Source organism: Festucalex cinctus, chromosome 8 (genome assembly GCF_051991245.1).
Source record: "Festucalex cinctus isolate MCC-2025b chromosome 8, RoL_Fcin_1.0, whole genome shotgun sequence".
Lineage (NCBI taxonomy): Eukaryota > Metazoa > Chordata > Actinopteri > Syngnathiformes > Syngnathidae > Festucalex > Festucalex cinctus.
Genome location: NC_135418.1, coordinates 14743946 through 14764898, shown reverse-complemented (window position 1 = coordinate 14764898; position 20953 = coordinate 14743946). Strand labels below are relative to the sequence as shown.

General features: G+C 38.6%; 1 protein-coding gene across 2 annotated transcripts in view; it reads left to right on the top strand.

Annotated features, from left to right (window-relative positions):
- Window positions 1-9651, top strand: part of chchd6b (coiled-coil-helix-coiled-coil-helix domain containing 6b) — a 55281-nt gene extending 45630 nt beyond the window's left edge. For both annotated transcript variants that reach the window (XM_077530047.1, XM_077530046.1), the window contains one exon: window positions 9348-9651. In XM_077530047.1, the coding sequence (XP_077386173.1) occupies window positions 9348-9371 (24 nt within the window). In that variant the 3' untranslated portion in view covers window positions 9372-9651. The remainder of the gene's footprint in view (window positions 1-9347) is intronic.
- Window positions 9652-20953: the final 11302 nt, after the last annotated feature.

Genomic DNA, 20953 nt, shown 5'->3' with positions numbered 1-20953 from the left:
GGTACCACTTAGCATACATGTTCTGCCTGTGTCCCCAAAGAGTTGGTTGAAGTAGGTGGTGTACATTATATATTCTGATGGATGGATCAGTTCCGTATTGTCAGTCACTCGACAGAATCTGCCAGTGCAAGCAGCATTGGGCTATCTACTATTTCATGCCAGTGTCTGATCTGAGCATCACATGAGTTTATCGATCTCACTTTTTCTATCTCCAACTTGACGTCCGCCCAATTCACTATCTACAGCAGCCAAGCTTTTATGATACAATATGGCATTCAAAAGTTCTTTTATGTTTTATGATTAATGTATGTGTGCACGCAGGCACACACGCATGCAGCCCTTAAACCTGGTCTCTGCTATCGCCTCCATCCATGCCTCTCCTGTCAGTGTCTATCCCAGGTTGCGTCATTGTCATGCATATGGGACCTTAGGTTTGTGTGTGGTGCGCTTAATGATGTGGGGTGAATGTCAGCTCGCTAGGCAAGGCAAGGGAAAGCAGTTTTATTTATATAGCTTATTTCATACACAAGGTAACTCAATGTGCTTCACATAACCAAATGCACAGCACTTAATTTTAAAAACAGAACAGCTGAAGACATTCATAATGCAAAGAAAACAAAAGTAACTTATTAAACTTACTAAAAGAATCTACATTGACATTTAAACGCATTTACAAACAACAGATTTACAGAGAATTAAAAGCACAGTGAAGAAAATAAACGAACGGACCGTATAGTGAAGTTGATTTTAACAATGCTGAAAAAAACTTAATCAAAGATATGAGGGGAAAAAAAAAGCAAAGTTATTAACTTGGATTTTATACTTGGGGCTGGCTTTGCTTCTGATAACTAGTTAGTTACCTGTAGTTTGTTAGTGTTTTTTTTTATTTTTTTTAACTCTTGTACACTTTATGTATGTTTTTGTGCCCACTGTAAGAGTACGGTGTTTTTATGTGCTTGTGTTTTTGTTCTTTTGTGTCAGCCAGCAATGACAATGTAACCACCAATCGTGTAATTTAAGGGTGTACCACAAGGTTTCATATTAGGTCCACTTATTTTTTTCCGTTTTACAAGGAATGGCCAATTGACTTCCTTGATGGATTATGGGAAAAAATATGGATTCATTTTATGATTTTATTTTTATTCTCGCTGACTGGTGAATTCCTTTCTGAATGTTCTAGATTCCTTTTTGATGTGAGTGTGGCATTGCATAAAACATTGCTGCATGGGAGATGTGCCAAAGCTGAAGTCTATATTTACGTGGCTAAACTTAATATAGCTGATGCTGTGTTGTTCTTCTTCAAACTGAATCAACAGTGCCTCTGTTGGTTGCAGTCAAGGGTGAACGCCATTATAGCACAATTGTTTTGATACATAGTTAATCAACAATTAGTTCCATGCAACTGAACTTTTTAAAAGGGGGTTCGCAGTTTTAAAACGACCAGCAAGAATATAATGTAGCCTCACTTTCAGTCGACAGCAAGTGACAAGATGGCCGCCTCCTTGTTACAAAGAAAATGTTTGCGTTGACTTCCCTTTTAATAAATGTAACACATATCACATTTGTAGAGATTCTTGGTGTTCATTTACAGTTAAATATTAACCTAAGTTAAATCCCCATCGAGTTATGTTTCTGGAAAGCCTTCGTATACGACCATGGGTTTAAAGAATTTTCCTCTCCTCATCTATTCTCTTTCAACATCTAACAAAAGCCTCCATTGTCAAAGTCACATTGAAGAACAAATGTTTCTCAGACCACCACTTACTGCAAGTGTCATCACCCTCCTCCACAACACTCCACTACCAACCATTTGCAAATGCTATTGCTGCGCCTTTTTTAAAATCATCCACAGGGGCCCACAGCATCTGAGAGACACTTGCCTTTTTATTCCACACTTAACCCACTTAAACCCATCAGTCTCCTGGAGGAAGCATTTGTCCACCCTGGCGTGTGCGCGCGCTGGCCTCAGAGATGCTCGATTAAGTGCCACTCTGGTTTTACAGTGATTACGGAATATATTGCTGCAACAAGTGGATTTCTACATTAATATATGATGATAAGCCTATACATGTACTGTACATCAATTAGATATATTTCAATCCAGTCATCATTAAGGCCTTGTTTACTTGACAGCAATTTAGCTATGATAATCTTGTATAAGTGGTACGTGTGCATGTCACACTATAGTTGGTGTAATAGTTGGTGGAATCAATTTAATCATACAAATTGTAATAACATTAAAAAAATAATAATAAAATGGACCGAGAAACCCTTAAATGTGAACGCTTTATGAAACAGTTGAGTGTCGCTGGCATATTCAGAGGACCAGTGTGGGGCTTGTTTTGACATTGGATGCTAAAACAGCACAAATTGTAGTAAATTGCAAAAATAGGCACACACAAAAAAAGTATTTGACCATATTATGGCAAACAGTCTTTTCTGCAATTAGTTTATGTGCGCTCTGACAAGAAAGAAGCAGTAGTTTGCAATAAATGGCCTTTATTGTGAAGCATAAACGCATAAAATAGCCTGTGCAAGTCAATAACACAACTCATAGCATGTTCTACATGGAATATTTTTTATTCCAATGTTTCCATTGTAAGTTAAATGGTAAATGGGGGGTCCTCTTGTGCTTTTACGTAATTTTTGCATATTAAAAAATGTGAGACCATGTAAGTGTTTTTCAAATAATTGCCCATATTTAGTGGACTTTACGTTATACATGACACCAGTACGACTTTTCACGCTTTGATTACTCAACGATGCAGAGTACCTATACATGTAGTATGCTTGAAATTTCATTCAGCACAATGACAACAAATTGTGAATCAATTGCTGTTCCTGATACAATTGATTCGCTGATGTGTCAAACTCTGGAGCAGGGGTCTCCAAGTTGGGTCCTCGAGAGAACCCTATCCAGCCTGTTTTCCATGTTTCTCTCCACTAACACACCTGATTAATGATCGGGATCGTTATCAGGCTTCTGCAAAGCTTGCTGATTAGCTGATCATTAGATTCAGCTGAGGCAGACATGGAAAACGGGCTGGATAGGGGCTCTCGAGGACCCAACTTGGAGACCCCTGCTCTATAGTATAGCACCAACTACTGTCAAGGGGGACTCACTCATTGTCAGATAGTTTTTGCAAGTATTGGTAGCCTACATGAGTACCCAATACCTTAAAATAAGGCTATATAGGCTTGATATTGGTACTTGCCCAACCCTAATGAGTTAAGGCAGGTTTGTTTATGTAGCGTATTTCATACACAAAGTGCTATTTTAGAAAAAAAAAAAAAAAAAAAAAGCAGTCCATTTACCTTATGTGCACCAGGCACATTCATTTTTGCTCACTTCAGGGGTCACCAATTGGGGAGATGTGGAAATGACGAGACCAGGAGAAAAAGGCAAGTGAGGCTTGATGTGCGTCGTAACAACATTCAAAGGCACTTACAAAAAAAAAAAAAAAAAATGTGTGGTTTTGTTTCAGTATTGTGAAGATGGAAATTTTGGCATCATGACAACACCAGTATAAATATTAGCATCAGCTGTAAACATTGTAGTGAGTGTTATTTATTGAATTTCCTGATACATTACTGTGCTTGGTGACACACTTGGAAGTCGAAAATTGACATAGGCAAGCATGTGTGAATATCAATATTTGCGTCTCTATCTCTCTGCATTCCATCCCACCTCTCTGTCATCCATCATCACCAAGGCGACCATCCTTGTGAAGGCACAGGCCACATCAAGATGAGCTGTTTTCTCCTCCACACACCCCCATCCTCCACAACTTTGTCTGAAAGCTATGTCATATAGCCAGCTAAACCTATTGCTTGATCAATTTGCCCCTGCCACGTTTCAGATGCCATGTGCTTTTCTTCATTTCATGCCAGACACGCTTTATTGGAGAATTGTGACTCAGCGGGTGAAATTGTTCATTTACTCATACCGGCAGATCGAATGAATGATTATCATGTTCACTATCATTAACATAGTAGTTACCAAGCATGCTTGCATGTGGCTTCAAATTTTCCTTGTGGTAATTAGATCTGGCAAATAAGCACTTTCAAGAGTGATGCCATGATGTAAGGGAGAAATATTGGCCGAAGAAAAAGCAAACAGTTTAAAAAGGTACCATTAAACCACTGCTCATTTCCTACAGTCATGAACTTCTGTCTCTTAAGTCAAGTCAAGTCAGGTCATCTTCATTTATATAGCACTTTCATATACCCTCTACTGAATGTTAGCATGTTCATTCTAAAATTCACCATGACAAAACTGCGCACCAATGTGGAATAGTAGTTTGGTTGTCTTGTCTTCCCTGTTTTAGTGTAGATTTTTTTCAGGTACTCCAGTTTCCTCCCACATCCCCAAAACATGCTTCTTGAGTTGATTGAACATTCTAAAGTGCCTGTTGGTATGTTTTCCGCGATTGATTGGTGACAATAGTACTTGGTGTAGCCCGCCTCTGGCTCAAAGTCAGCTGGGATGGGCTCCAGCTCACTTAGAACAATAATTAGGATATTATAGAAAATGGATGCATGGGTGCAGTCAGTTTCAAGAGAGAGAAAAAAAAACACGATGGGAGAATTACAGAAACACAGCTTAATGTTAATTAAAACCTCAACAAAAATAGTTTTTCATGTTCAATATTTAACTAATTCACTCCCAGCTATTTTCACTGAAGCAACCCGCCTGTTTTACTGGATTTTGACTGATTTTACAAGGCCCATATAATATTGCGTTCTATTGGTATAAAAACATGGAACATACCAAAAGAAAGATTAGAGTCTCTTATTTCATAAGGAAAAAAAAGTATATTTCTATCTCTTTCCGTTTTGCAGCAATTAGCATTAGAATATAGCTAAGTTTCGTCATTATTTAAATTCCTGGTGAAAACACTGGAAAAAAAGAGCTTGTTGCAACATGGCCCTGGTTGATCTCTTAGACTCTGCTGCCACCTGCTGGCCGTTTGTGTAATCACTACCATTTCTTCAACCGTTCTTTGCAGTTGAGAGGCTGCATCAAAGCCTTCTGTGTGCTCTAGCATAAAAAATTAAATAAATGAATAAACAAGTCTTTGGGATACTTAAAACATTTACAATAAAACATATTTTTACATTTTTGGGAGCAAATGAGTTAACAGCTTCTCATCTCATTACATCATGACCCTTTTGCCAGCTATTTGAATACATGAAGAGCAAATGTGGGTTGTCAGTCAGTAAAACCAAAAACATCCAAGATGATTAAAGAGCTGTTTGTTGCGTACACGTAAAGGCTAATGAACTGTCTCACTCGATGGCCTAACCGAGAGTCTAATCAGTGACCTTGTGTTCGTTTTGTTTAAAAAAAAAAAAAAAAAACATAGCTCCACGATCGTGTCTGATTGACAGTGTTTGCCTGGCAACTGTCTCCTGGCCTCCCAAAAGAATGGCAAGCTGAGTGCCGTTTGCGCTGAGCAGAGAAGACAGTTATTGATTTTCTAGTTGTCTATTATTTTTGTTTTTCACCGAGAAAGGGCCAAGTGTTTTTTTATTTATTTTAGTCATCGCGTGCGTCAGTGTCAATATCTCTTCATATGTTGCCAGATGTGTGTTCAGGTGTGGCTGCTTATTAGCAGATGACTGCGGAAGTGTGAACACAACCTGAGCGTGTATCCTGTTGCTTTGACATCGCTGCCGTTTGAATTAGATTTCCAGTCAACCAATGTAACAATTCTCCGACACCTCACGCTGCTCACTAATTGGATGGAAACTAGCAGGGGGAAGAAATGCTTCTTTTGCTGTGTGTATTTTGTGTGTGGGCGGAGAAAAAAAAAAAAAAAAAGGTCTTCTGTTTACATCTAACATCAACAAACTTTTTCATCTCACGGAGTGATATCAAAGTGAAGTTTTATGTTCAACTTTTGTCTAAATCTTAAATTGAAGACATTCTTGATTTTCGTCATGCTGTGAATGGGAAGTTTAGGACCCCAAGCCTCCACGCGTTAACACCCTAAACTTTTCTACAGAGTAATATTCCCTTTTCAGATGTTTGCTTTTTAGAAATATTGTAGACATTTATTAGAATAAATGTGAACAATGAACCCATTTTTGTTGGTTGGTGACAAATACTAAGAAATTGTGAACATGCATCCAATGTTGGAATTACTTACCGAAATATGACTGATGCGTAAGATGTTCACTGTTCTCTTTCCACCAGATTTGTATTTAAAGCAGCAACAAAATAGGATACAACTTTTTATCAATAGGATGTTATATGAGAATAGTTGAGAACCTTTACTGTACTCAACTCTGGAAAGACCAGAGGGCCGAGTTAACACCTTGAACTCTTGCCATGCACCTTAAACAATACTGTAGCATCGTGCATTCTCCTACATGGCCGCCGCTAACAGGAAATGTCATGGCTATTAGTAGTTTGGCTGAACGTCTAAATTGTCATTTTGTGTTGAAAATAAGAGAAAAATAAAGCAAACACAGGACTCATGCACAAGCCAGTGTGCCACTCGGCACCATTTTAACCGTGCCCCAAAAATTGGGAACACTGAAAAACATGTTAATTCACAATTAATACTTAAACCTGCTCTGTAACAATTTGGTCAAAAAACATCTTCACAATAGCGTTTTTATTTGACCATTTATGACTGAAATACTTTTAATTTGTAGATTAGCATCTTAGCTGTCCACAATGGGTACTCGTGCAAGCCTCTGGCCAATAGTTTTCAAACTGGATTCAGTTTCAAATTTTCCACCCTCTGCCTGCAGATGTGACATCATGTGCACAATCTGTACCTGAAAAAGGGAGTGTGTAGTTTCATTTTTCTGCCACAGCTGTCAGTTGCGATTCAAACTTGAATTTTCTGTGGTCAGTACCTTTAATTAACACAAAATCTCCACAATTAAATCCAACATAGTTTTCAGTCTTCACATTTTCAACAATTATTTTCAAACATCGATAATGTCTTTAGAAACAGATTCCCAAAGTCATATGCATAAATGGGATTGGTGAGTATCGATACCAGGTATCAGTACTGATCTTATTTCAAAGTTTCAGGACTTGCAACTGTCAGAAGCAATCCGCTTCGCTCCCGGCTGTTTTACTGGATTTTGTCTGATTTTGCAAGGCCCACAGAATATTCTGTTCTATTGCTATAAAAACACATGGAACTTCCCAAAAGAAAGATTAGAGTCTCTTCTTTCATCAGGAAATATTATTATATTTCTATCTGTTTCCGTTTTGCAGCAATTCACATTAGAATATAGCTAAGTTTCGTCATTATTTCCATTCCTGGTGAAAACACTGGCAAAAAGAGCTTGTTGCAACATGGCCCTGGTTGATCTCGTATACGCTTACGTGCGCACACCCTCAAATAGAGCTGCCTTCGTACAAACGCTGTCTTTTCCAGCACGTTAGCAAACAAACACAATTCCCCTTTTATATTTCTGAACGAGAGTGGAACAGTCAAGCTAAGTCCCCTTGTCACATTTGCCGCTCATCTCCAATTCAGTGGCACGGGCTGCGATGCCCTCGGATGTACTTGGCAAGTAAGCGACTAACCTGCCCGCCAGCGTATCTGCTTGCCAGAAGAGCATCGAGGTAGTTTGCATGCCAACTTGCCTCCCCAGCAGCCACAAGCTAATGCTTCACTAACCTTGTCACCCTGTGTCTCCTCCTGTGGTTGTGTGTTTGTATGTGTATTGACACAGGCGGGTGCCTAGTCACACCCTGCAGGGACTGGCTCAGCTCTGATCAGCTCCTTCTCTGCACCAACTAGCGTAATTCATAATGGTTCTATATCTCTTTTTTTTTTTTTCCAGTGACAGCGGCGTGTCTAAGGTTGAACACAACCCGTTTCGGAACATTTTGTGCCAGAGCAAATAATGAAAGTATTCTGTTCCCGAGTCAGACTGCCACCATCAAAAAAACGTCATTAAATATCGACAAGTGATGGACCGATATGATTTTTTCAAGGCGATACCGAACAAGATTATTAGTAGTCAAGGAGGCCGATAATCGATATGTCAAGCTAATATTCATTTGCAGTAAAAGATAAAATATTAGCGTTAAAAAAAATCTTTGGATTTCAAACATATAAATAATTGACAGTTTTGTTTCAATAAAAATTATAACAAAAATTGCAGGGAGCTTCCAGGGTTATCAGTATGTGTTAAGCTAAATTAACTAAATTATGTGGATACCAACCTAATTGGATTGCAATGTAAATTGTGTTGGTGGTGGGTTGTTGGACCCCATTTTATAAGCTTTGAGCTTCAGAGGGAGTCCATTTTTCACAGTCAAATCATTGCTTATCAATAGGTTTTGTCTGTATTTGAACGCACTGTGGAAATAAATAAACAAAAGTTGTAGTCTTACTGTTTTGAAAGTGCATAACATCCAGAGTGCATCGTTTTTGCCGTCTCTCTTCTTCTTTTAACACCAGTTGTTGATGTTGATGTGTCTTTAGGAATAAGCCAAAGACAAGGCAAACACACTTGATTTTGAGTATCTGCTTATACTAAGTCCCTTGGCAATGTATTAAGAAGAAAAAAGTCAGTTTAAAAATTTCAATAAAAGCATTCCAACATGTTAACTTTTTATATGGCTACAAGTCCAGTGCAGCAGTGGTTCAAAGCAAGCAAACAAATACAATCTTTTTATAGCCCCCTTTTCACACTGCACTCAGTATGAAAGGTTGTGCGGCACAACAGGACGTAAGAACGACGGCGTGCCCATATTTGGAAATGCACCGCCACAAAACTTCATTTTAAGGAGGAGGAGGAGACGAACGGAAGAAAAAGGAAATGTCTGCATCTTTTAAAAAAAGTTTAATCTCTTCCATGAGCTACACTTCTACCAAGAGTGCTTCGAGGTTGTGCATATCATTTATCGTGTGTCCCAACGCTTGGGCCATTGAGACACCGTAACCCTAATGAGATATAGAAGATGTTTATTCAAGATATTATTCCTTCTGATCGTTTCTTTGGTAGTTAACACATGCAAAATGTATGAAGAGTGGATTCGAATTGAAAGGAAACTGCACTTCACAGTTGTTTATTTTCAACCTCGTTCTACACTGCAACGGTCGATCTTCTTCATGAGTAAGCCGTCACATCAGTGTGTAGCCATGGACGAAGCGTTCAAATAAACACGTTAAGATAGCCAGAAGCATTTGGCTTTACGGTCCATTTGGTAAGCATACTGTAGGCTTTCTTTCCCAGTTTGTCTGAATCGAGGACTTCTTTCCACAACCACATTTAGGACTTGACTGGATGAGTTCTTCTGCTGCAGTCGTGTTAAAGTTTTGAAACAAGCCGCTCTGTTCTTATGTTCCTCCGTCTCTGTCTTGCAGAGCTCACTGACCAATCACGGATGAGGAGCCCCAAGCAAGAAAGCATGAAGAGCACAAGTGGAGAAGAGGGAGCGTGTCAAATCCATCCCGTTTTTTCCTCCCTCTGTGCTTTCTGTTCGACATCCATCCATTTATTTATTTAGCCGCCACCACTCACCATCCTGTTTTTTTTTTCTTTTGGGTTGGGACTGTATTATCTTGATTTGCCTCTCTGGAGTGTATGATGCCTTGATTTATTGTCAAGTTGCACAGGCACACCCCTGCCTTCTCGGAAATAAATCCAGGTGATCCGGTGGCGATGAGACGACAGCTCGTGTGCGTCTTTGTGTTGGTGTGCGAACCGCGCGATGGCTGTCTGGTCACAGCATGCTAATAATGACTAGAAATGGGGTTGTGCGCAGCCCGTCTTACAAGGCCCAGAGGCTTGATTGTGTGCCGTGCTTGTGATTTCATTAAGAGAGCGAAGCAAAGGAAATGAGGTATAAATTAAGTGGAGGACAGATGAATAGTGAAGTGAGCATGTATTAATGTGTTTGTGGGTGTGTGTCTCTCGATGTTAATCATGTCGTTCCGTTATAGTAAACCTCCGCGCGTTGATGTGGTCACGCGAAGGTGCGTGCGCGGATGCGCATGAGGGAAACGGCGGGCAGGCCACGTATTGTCCCTGCTGTTGTTACCATGGCGACTGTGTTGGTTTGCGCTAACAGCAAGGTGTGGAGGAGCCTTCCAGATAACCCCCAAGGTACAACCCACTGCACCACTGATACTCGCACACTTAACCCTTCCACTCTGTGTGCATATGCAAAGTGGAGACAGTTTAAGCTACTGTATGCTAACACCTTTAGCTGTAACGTATGCTGATTTCTGATTAGGTAGGGGTGTAACGATAATGGCAATATCGTGATATCGTGATTAAAACTGCCACAATATCGTCGTAAAAAGTCAAGTTGATTTCCCTTTATGCAGTTCTAGCACCCTCTGGTGGTTCGTTTTTTTTTGTTTTTTTTTAGTGCAGTGTAATTTTCACAAGACATGTTTTGGCCCTTCCACGCTAATGGTCAAATGAAGGGAACAGAATATGCTTGTGAAGCGAATCATTATGCAAGTAAATTAGCAAGTAAGTGCCTCAATATTAAGTGTTATTGCAGATTGTATGTTGTTTATATGCATTGCTGTTATGTACGAAAGTACAATATTGTGCTTTTTTTTTTTTTTTTTTTTAAGTATGAGCACAACATTGTGATAATTAACGTATCGTGAGCTTCATATTGTGATAATATTGTATCGTGATGTTTGGATATCGTTACATCCCTACTATTAGGTAGGGCCAGGTTTAAAAAAATATCAAATAATCAATATCGGATCGATTTTCCTTTTCAAGACCGATATTGATTCATAACACCATGAATCGATTATTTTATATCTCTTTTTCCTATAAATTCTCAAGAAAATAGAATTTTAAAAAGCCATTTTTTGTATCTTACTGTTTACTTGAAAATTGCTGTTTAAATGAAATTAAAAGTATTTTCTTACATTTATGAAAGACCTGACGGCACTTTAAGAAAATGTAGATTTTTTTAAAATATATATTTAAAATTATTTAATTAGAATTATGAAAATACTTTATCTCATCTTTACTGATGTCAATGTTTGTGTTACACTTAAATCATTATAACACCTTTTTTTTTTTATCATGTCCTTGACATTTAAGAAGAATTGATGTGACATAATTAATTGATGTCAGATTGAAGTACATTGATTGATGAAATTAGAATCCCGCCCAACTATTATGTATCAACTGCATGTTTGGATCCAGGCTGCATTTTTATTTTTTTTTATTTTATTTTTTATGACCGCTACTTTGTGGAAATTCACCTCTCGCTGGCAGACTTGGAAAGTATCATCCGAGACAATACGCAATAGCTCTAATACCTACAATTTTCCCTTCTTATATTGCTCACCTAAAGTAACAATATTTTATATTTTTTGTTTCATTTGAATCGGTATAGAACAGCACTGAATCATATTAGCTGCCAATTTATTATAGGCCTAACATTGTAAGTCCGCAGTTTGTAATAAGTTGCAGTGGTGTGAAGTTGTTAATGAAGGTAGTGAGAAGTATTTTGTCCCTATGAGCAATATGTAGATCAGCTGTATTGATCAAAGTTTGGGCTTATCAATACAATACATCAAATATCACAAAAAAAAAAAAAAAGAAGCTGTCCAGTGGTCCAATGATGTCATGACGATGATGAATTCAGGCGTGTGCGCATCTTTTCACTCGGTTGTCGCATGTGTGGGTGTGTGTTTAAGACTCAGTCAATACCTCCTACTCGAAGCGCCACTTCTTCACCAAGGATTAGTCTGCTCTGACCCAACAGCCATCAGGCACATATTGCCTATATTGAACCAAGCCCGCGTCGTATTGGAGTTTTCAGCCAGCGACTCTCATATCTCTTCTCTCTCCTTGACATTTCTTTACAAATACCAGCTTCTATTCACTCTGTTATTGCCTTCTCCTGTTCCGTCATCCTCCGATTAAACAAGCTCGGCCACTGCTGTGTGCCATTTGGTTTTTATTAGAAACACGTGGCCTTTAATTAAATTGACTGATTTGGAGAAATATGGTGGATATTTCAGAGATATATATCAGGTAGGGAGCACAATGGGTTAGAAGAAAATAGACGAGCGCCCCTTATTGAGTGTGGTCGGGGTGTGGAATTAGATAAACACAGACCTGATTCAGGTCTGCTGTTTGCTTTCTCAAGGCAGCTTATAGCTTTATTCCATCCAGTCAATTATGATCTCTTCATGCACATCACATGCTTGTCATCTTATTTCCTCCTTCCTAAGACTTTTTTTTTTTTTTTTTTAATGTTGTCGTCCCTGCCAGCTTCATTCTCAACCATGTCCCTTCGCCTCAGTGCTGTGAAAGACTTGGGACTGTGGTTGCCGTGGTAACCGGCGTTGCTTTGATTGGCGAAATCAGCTGCATAGTGCATCTTGGAAGGCATGCGACTGTTTGAGTTGCGTTTTTTTGTGTGTGTGTGTAACCTTTCCGTCATGTCGTTTAATGTTCTATATGCTTCAGCAGCTCGCCTCTTCCAACCAGCTGAGGAGGTGTCAGCCAGCCAGCCAGAGGTGGCGCCAGACTTTGACAAACCGCTGCCCTTTAGAAAGACTTAATGGGGATCAATTCGCGTAAAGTAAGACACATGCAGTCACATAAAAGTTCGGAGACGTTCCCACACATCAACCTGCTCCTTGTTTGACTTCATCCACTCTGACGCTCCTCCATTTCACCCCCCCCCCCCTTTTTTTTTTCTTTCGCTTTCTCCTTCTCGAGCCAACTTGGCTTTGTGGATGTTGAGATTTTGCCAGTCATCCTAATTGGAATGTGTTGAGTCCATTAATGACTACCACCTTTCACTTGCACACACTTCCAGGGAGCACCCTTGCTAATTGAATCTGCTTTTATTTATTTATTTATTATGCCAAGGTGGCACGATGACCGAGTGGTTAGCACATCTGCCTCACAGTTCTGAGGTTGGTTGCGTCTTCTCCCGCCATGCTTGCATGTTGTCCAACTTCTTCCCACCATTTTCTTATTTTAATTGAACCCTTTAAATTGGACTTAGATGTGAATGTGCATTTGAATCTCTCCAAATATGAGCCATCATCCAAAACATAAAGCTGCATCAATTATTTTGCTCTTGGAAATTGGACTGGGCAAGTAATCAAAGTTCAATTACAATTTCAATTATTACACTTCGTGATTACAAAGTTGCCATAATTGTAAAGAAAAGATTATTAATTGAAATTGTTTAACAGTTCTGTGGCAATAATTGTACAGCAAGTAAACTCCAATGCACAGTGTTTGTTTATACAAGGAAAACATAATTGAATTTCTACATTTGCACCTTTTTTTTTTTAAATATTAAAATAACTAATTTCATAAAATAGTGTTTGGTCCAAAAGGAACTTACGTACATAATTTGTGTTTCAAAGAATTTAATTTGTCTTTGTATTTTTTATGTTGAAACATTTTCTTGTTTTTTAATTTGAATAATCGTGATTTCAGTTATTACCAAAATAATCGTGATTAACTCATTCGCTCCCAGCCATTTTCACAGAAGCAATCCCGCTTGCTCCCGGCTGTTTTACTGGATTTTGACTGATTTTGCAAGCCCCACAGAATATTGTGTTATATTGTGTATAGCTATAAAACAGGGAACCTATCAAAAGAAAGATTAAAGTCTCTTCTTTCATCAGGAAAAAAAAAGTATATTTCTGTTTCTGTTTTGCAGCAATTAGAATATGGCTAAATTTAATCAATTTTCACAAATCTATTTAGAATTGTGAGTAATTGAGCTTGCCCTGGTTGATCTCCTTTGCTCTGCTGCCACTTGTAGGCTGTTTGTGTAATAACTACCATTTCTGCAAGTGTTCTTTGCATTTGAGAGACTGCATCAAAGCCTTCTGTATGCTCTAGCATAAACCAAACAACAAAACGTATGAATACGTCTTTGGAATACTTAAAACATTTAAAATAGAACATATTTATACGTTTTTGGGAGCCAATTAGTTATTTTTTTCATCTTTATCTCAATGATTTTATGGCACTTTTATAGCTCGATATGGCTGGTGTGAAGTAGGATTCTATTAAATTTAGTGAAAGGAAGGTGCCTGTTCCTATACTGTAATGCAATGTCGATTTAAGACACACCTCAGGCAATGCTGTTACTATTTATGTTGTCCACTGCAAAACTGTCAAAACGCAGAAATAAAAACATTGCGTAACTGCTCTTATCAGTCAAGAGCAAATCCTGCCTGTGTTGGATTAGAGGCAACAGGAGCCTCTCAAAATAGAAATAATCTTAATGTTATAATAAACCTGAAAAACCACTCTGAACCGCAACATTTGAAGTGTTCTTAACGCCTTAAAAAATAGGATGGAAATAAAATAAATGCGGAATATGACTTGTGAGAAATGGTGTGCGAAGAAATAGAACCAATGTGCAGAACAGATAATAATAATAATAATAATAATAATAATAATAATAATAATAATAATAATAATAAAAGTGTTCGGCTGAACATTTTTGACTTGCTTAATTTTTAGTCCAGTATGTATTCCAATATTCCAAGCCTCACTTTCAGTCAGCTAGGCCATTAATTTCATTACAACAGTATGAATAACGTGTTTTTTTTCTTTTGTTTCTTTTTCTTTTTTTTTCAGTTTGCATTTTTTATTAAGAATTGGATTTTTTTCACAAGATGAGTATTATGGAAATATCTATATACTTAATGCCGGTTGAGGTTATTTTTATTTTATTTATTTTATTAAAATAATTTAGATTTTTGTTATATATATATATATATATATATATATATATATATATATATATATATATATATATATATATATATATATATATATATATATATATATTTATTATTATTATTATTATTTATTTTTTATTTTATTTATTTATTTATTTTAAGCTAAATCCACCTACCTACCTTCTAGTCCTTGTTAGGGTCCTGGCTGACTGGGCAAAAGGCAGAAAACTCCCTTGACTAGTCACCAGTCAATCAAAGGACACATGAAGACAAACAACCATTCCCACCCACATTCACTGAGTGGGAATAGATTGATTGACCACATGTGTACCCCTACACTATAAGTTAGGTATGCAGTTCAACTGATCCAAATTTCTGGGGTTTTTTTGCTTTACTTTTGAAGTTACTGTTATTGCTCTGAAATCTTATCTGCCTGTATTTTTGTTTCTGTCGTCAACTGACTGTTCTAGTTACATCCGGTTAGCAGGGCAGAATAAGTGGATGGTTGGACTATTTCCCTTTGATCGGGACCGTTGAGGTTCCCTAAAAACAAAACAAAAAAATACACAGGTATATAGAGAGCAATATGAGCCGTCTCAAGGGCCCCTATAGCAACAAGCCAGCAACAGAAAGATTTCCGGCATGTTGTCATTTTAATTGCACCGTGGGAATACAAAAAGTTTTCGAAGTCGTAATTCAGAAAGGGCAATTGCCTGCTCTGTTGCAGCATCTCTGCCTTTGATTTTTCCTGTGACTTCCTTCACTGACCACACCATCTGTCCAGCATGTCCCTCAACGGGGATAGCCGCTTGCTTTTCAGCCAGCGTTCACAGACTGTAGACAGCGAGTGGACGTCCAAAGGGTGCTCGGTCTTTGCGGAGTGGAGAGACAACAGCAGGGGACTTGACCTCAGTGTCTGGACTGAATCTCTGCCTGTCACTTGCACGCGAGCCCAAGGTTGGCCAGTACAACACTTGACACTTTCATGGCTGACAACCAAAGGGGCGAAAGCCCTCTGAAGAATGGCATCAGTGCTTGATGAAGTCAGCTTTTAAAGTGGGGTGTGGAGGCGGGGCCAGGTAACTATGGAGGACCAAAACTGCCAAAATTAAAAATCAATAAATGACTAATTAAATAAATGAATGAAAGTGAAAATAAAAACAGATCTAAAATATAATTCAAAAATTAAATAAAAAAAATAAATATAAATGGAATTAAGAACAAACTGCCTTTCTATGGTCGAATGAGCGGGTCAGCGAACACGGAAATCTTGCCGGCTTGCATGGAGAGTTCCAGCAATGGACGACTATCTTGTTCATTGTCACCATGACTTGTTGTCGAGTGACTCAAGTCGCAAGTTGTGACGGCAGACACGATAGTCGTCCATTGCTGCAGCTCTCCTCATTTGACCCGCTCACTCGAGGCAGTTTGCAACGGCGAAGCCCAACACAAGACACTCTTAGGACCGCCCCCTCATTTGAATAACATTTCGACCTGACAGAGCGTCTACAGAATGAAATACATAAATGTGAGAGCAGTTATTTTATTTAGAGTGATATTTATTTCTATTTACATATTTATTTTTGTATTCATTTCGAGATTTATTTTTATTTTATAAATCTCATTTTTTATTTTTGTGCGGTATTTATTTTTACTTTTATTTATTTATATTTATTTTTTGTATTTAACTTTTGAATTATATATTTTCATGTCCGTTTTTATTTTCACTTTTATTCATTTATTTTTATATATTTTTAATCTCGTTTTTTAGTTTTGTATTTATTTTTACTTTGATTTATTTACATTTATTTTTTGTATTTAACATTTGAATTATTTTTTAGATCCGTGTTTATTTTCACTTTTATTCATTGATTGATTTAGTCATTTATTTATTTTAAATTTTGGCAATTTTGGTCCCCCATCGGTAATGTGGTGAAAGTATCCCTCCTCACTTTCTCATTTGTATTATTGTAGTGTTGGAAGAAAATGATTCTGTAAATGTATTGCATCCGAGTAAGAGTGTGACAAGGAGCAACACTGCCTTAAATCCCCTTAACGCCTCTCAGCGCTCCCTTGGATGCCACTCCAAGGGTGATTGTATGATGATGATGATGTGTGCACATTCACCAACGAGGCACATGCTTTAATCCTGCCCCACTCACCGAGATAAGCCAACAGTCTTATCGTCTCGTCTTCCCTCATGTGTCCTTTGCTTCGTTCTTTCCTTTGGAAACTATTGAGGTATTGTCCCCCAGTCCTATCATTATGACACTTAAAGCTTTATTATTCTCTATTTAGGCTCCGGAGTCGCCTCTTGAAAGAAAGAGCAAACACAGATTCTGCTTCTTTATTGCAGGCCTGTGCTCTGGATTTGAGAGTCTCTTGCCAGGGGATTTCAGCGCCTTCCACAGTGGCGCTATCAGCTCTTTGCAAGGCAAGATGTTCGGATATCATAGCAGGAAGTGTCCCAACAGCTGTTCCCGTAGAAGGAGGAACATATGTGAGCCCACCTGAGCTTGTAATCGAACGTAGGCCCAGCATAACACAAATGCCATCAACTGCACACTGAGGTGGTTTTCCAATTATTTCTTGTGTAGGGTTCATAAGTCACGTTTCCAACAGTCACTTCAGTTCACTTCAATGTGGAAGTGAGTGTTTGTTGTGGTTTTCATTGGAAAGTGTCCCAAATCAAATTATCACAACCTTTTTATTGAGGTGCTTGTTGGTGTGCTGATTTACTGGTGCTGTCTCTTGATACGGCATTTCTGTCGCTTTGGTTCATTTCTTAAAGGGACAACAACATGAAAATCAACTTTTTGGACCTTTTAGCCTAGTTAAAATGCTAATTCTCCACCAAAAACATGACGCCTCTCTATGAGGAATTCTAGATCATTCTGCTCTCCAAGCACCAGCCCCTTCCAACTTGCGAAAACGAGCGAGTGCTCACTTTATGACATCATTAAGTGTGGCCCCACCCCCGCACCTCCTCTGCAGACTAAATGCACACCCACTTTCTTTGAAACCTCCATGGGATAGTGACAAAAATAGCCTTTATCAGTAAATATTCTGTCCAAATGAATTCAAAGCAATCAATTATCCTTCACATTTGCGATGCCAAAGTGCAATGACAATTGTCTTAAAATCTGTTCTTAGCCGTTTTGTTTCAAATGTTTATTGAAGAATTGGCTTGCGTCAAGTTGCGTGGCGTACTCAGAGGAGTGCTCAAACGTAGAGCTACAACAAAAGACTGTAGTCGGCTCGCCGGGGGCTCGGCAATCACACGGGGAGAGGCGGGGTTTTACTGACCCGGGCGTTTTACTTCCACGTTACAAAACTAACCAGCAAAACACCTAACATTTCATAAAAAATTACATCGCCATTGTGTCAAAGGTAAATGTATATGCCTATAGTTAACTTTTGGAAGGGCTTAAAGTAGCGTGGTCTAATCCCTTTAATATCAGCATGTTTTTGTGCATAAAGTACATCGTAATGTAGCCCAAAATAATCTGATCAAAAGGATTCCCCTTGTTCTCTTTTGATGTTAAAATGCTCTTGTACGATAGAACTGTTTGAGCTCTGCTATTTTAGCGTGGATTCTCGTCATTGTTTAAGTAGTTTGTAAGGTAAGACTGTGCTGCTGCAATTATGTTGCCCAGTTCATTTTTCTGGCCAAGCATCTACAAAACACGATTTGGTACGATTTTTGATGGTTGGAACGGTTGAATTTGGGTTTACTCAGTGGGATTACAATTCCATTCGTTATAGTATGGCTCAGTTCCAGAGGTGATGATGCAATGATCTTTTTGTTGTCATTTTACATATATTGGAATGAACTTGTCAGTACTGTAAATGTGCCATATGCTTCTAAGGTATCTCTCTCCAGTAAAAGGCGATTCAATACTTATCTTCATTTATTTCAAAGTGGAATGATTCAGTTTGATTTGATGCACTTGGATTTTTAAATTAAAAAAACACTTTCTAGTTCAAACTGTTTTTTTTATTACACCCATATCATCTATCTCTGCCATGACTTGTAGTGGCAGACGGAACAAGTGAATTCTCTTCCATAAGATGGCAGAATACATATAATTAGTGAAAATTCAAACAATTCTTTTGATTCCATTAAACAGAAAGTCACTAAAATTGAGTCCAGATTTTCATTACATCCATAGTCATACTTTTTGTCACTTTTATGAGCTGGTATGCTGTGAGTCTTTTTTTATGTAAAATACTTGTCACGGCTCACAAAAGGTTATGAAACACTGGCCAACTGCTGTGATGTCTATCTTGTATTCAGGGTTGAACTGACATTTTGACTCATACCGGCCCGCCAATCAGAGCCCACACCGTTGTGCATACTGCAATTAACGGCCTAGTCTTCAAATCATATCTAAAAAGCACGACATGAAAATCTTTCATTTCTAAATGCTGCTTTTTATATAGGTTTTTTCTTGCATGTATTACGAATGTGTTGCGCAACGTTCTGGATGTGTGCGTTTTATTTCATGAAATCATGATGGTTGACTTCTCAGCCATGTTGTTTGTTTGCTATGCTGTGAAAATAGTGGATATAATTGACATTGTTTGAATTAAATATACTTTTCTAGATTCTTATAAAATGTATATTCATACTTGACCACCCCTGGTTACCACGTAGCTCTGCCACTGATGTCACTTGGTTGGGGTTGCTGTCTATAGTCTAAATGATTGATGACGCCAAGCCCACCAAGCATCTGCCCTGTATGCCAGATGGTCAGTCCAGTCCTACATGCTCGTATTACACTTTAATCATTTTCTTAATGGAGAAGTTGTTTTTGTTCGATGACTTAGATTGAAATGCAGATGATGGACCGTGAGGTTGTTTTACACTTGTTTGTGCAGACGAACAGGGACATGGCAAACTGACAACACACACTCCATTACCCTTCTGCCTGCGTATTCTTTTCCCTCTTTGTCACTCACACACTGACACAAATGCAGTGTCAATAATGGCAGGGCGCCGTTTGTATAATGATGCTATCTCGCCAGAAAGACGCTGCGCTATCAGCTTTGTCTGTCACACAAAGAGACGAAAGGCAGCGGGAGCACGAGTGGATCACCCGAACACACATGTGCGCACCCTCTGATAGACTTCCTATGTCAACAGTGGATTTCATTAACCGCGAATGGGGCCCAGCCTTTATAGCACTGGCACAAAAGCAGAGTTAGCTTTGGTGATTTTTAGTCCAAAAGGACGAGGCACTGAAATGGCGGCGACGGCGTGAGCGTTCCAAATGTAATAATTCAATATAATGTGTCAAATAATGGTCAAATTCCCTTTGTGTTTCCTCGACCTGTGATTGATACTCTTCTGCTGACTTCATTCGCAAATCATTAAGACAGCATAAATTAAGCACAGCCAATTTCCTGTCTGATTTCACCTGAAACTTCCAATTAGCTGCTTTCACTCAACAATCAGTCTTCTGCCCACCACGGGATTTGCAGCAACCTTTATTGAGTCAAGGCACATATTTTACATTAAAAAAAAAATAAAAAATCTATGTCAAAAATATGTAATCTCAGTTTACTCACAAATTGGCTTGCAGAATGTGAAAAGCAAATTCTTATTTACCCGCCTCTAACATGAAACATATTCTCTCTAAGTCTTTTCCTTGTTTGTGTGCATGTGGTGTGTGGCAGTGTGGCAGGGGTCCCTCTGAACGATGCCTCCCTCCTTTTCACCTGCTGCCAGGTGAGCCGGCCAGTGGCATCAGGGCAGCAGAATGCCAATCAGCTGCGCTCCGCAGGTCACGTTTGGTCAACTTGTGTTAGATGGGGCCGCTTTGAGGTGGCAATGTGGCCTGAATTCTTAATGAGCATCATATTTGCCTGTTAAGCTTACAGTACAGTGAGGCTATTTTATTTATTTTTTTGATGCACTTTCGCCTATAGATGGCAGCAATACACTCACTCATATCTTAGAGTCATCCTGTCTGGAGCCAAGCACTTTCTCTGTGACAGAAAAGGGGGCAAAAACCTCCCAGTGGTCCAAAACAGCACATTTGTCTTATCTCTATGTCATGAATTAGTGATTTGCACTAAAGGTTGCAGGACTTGACCAACTGGTATGCACGCCACCGTAACTGGACCAAGTAATCTCATGCCATGGCTATTTTTGTGCTCGCTCCTGCTTATAAAAGCTTACTCCACATCAATAACGATTATTTAAGTAATAAATTATGTTAATGAATTAGAATTTTATTTTTTTTTGTATTCTATTAAAA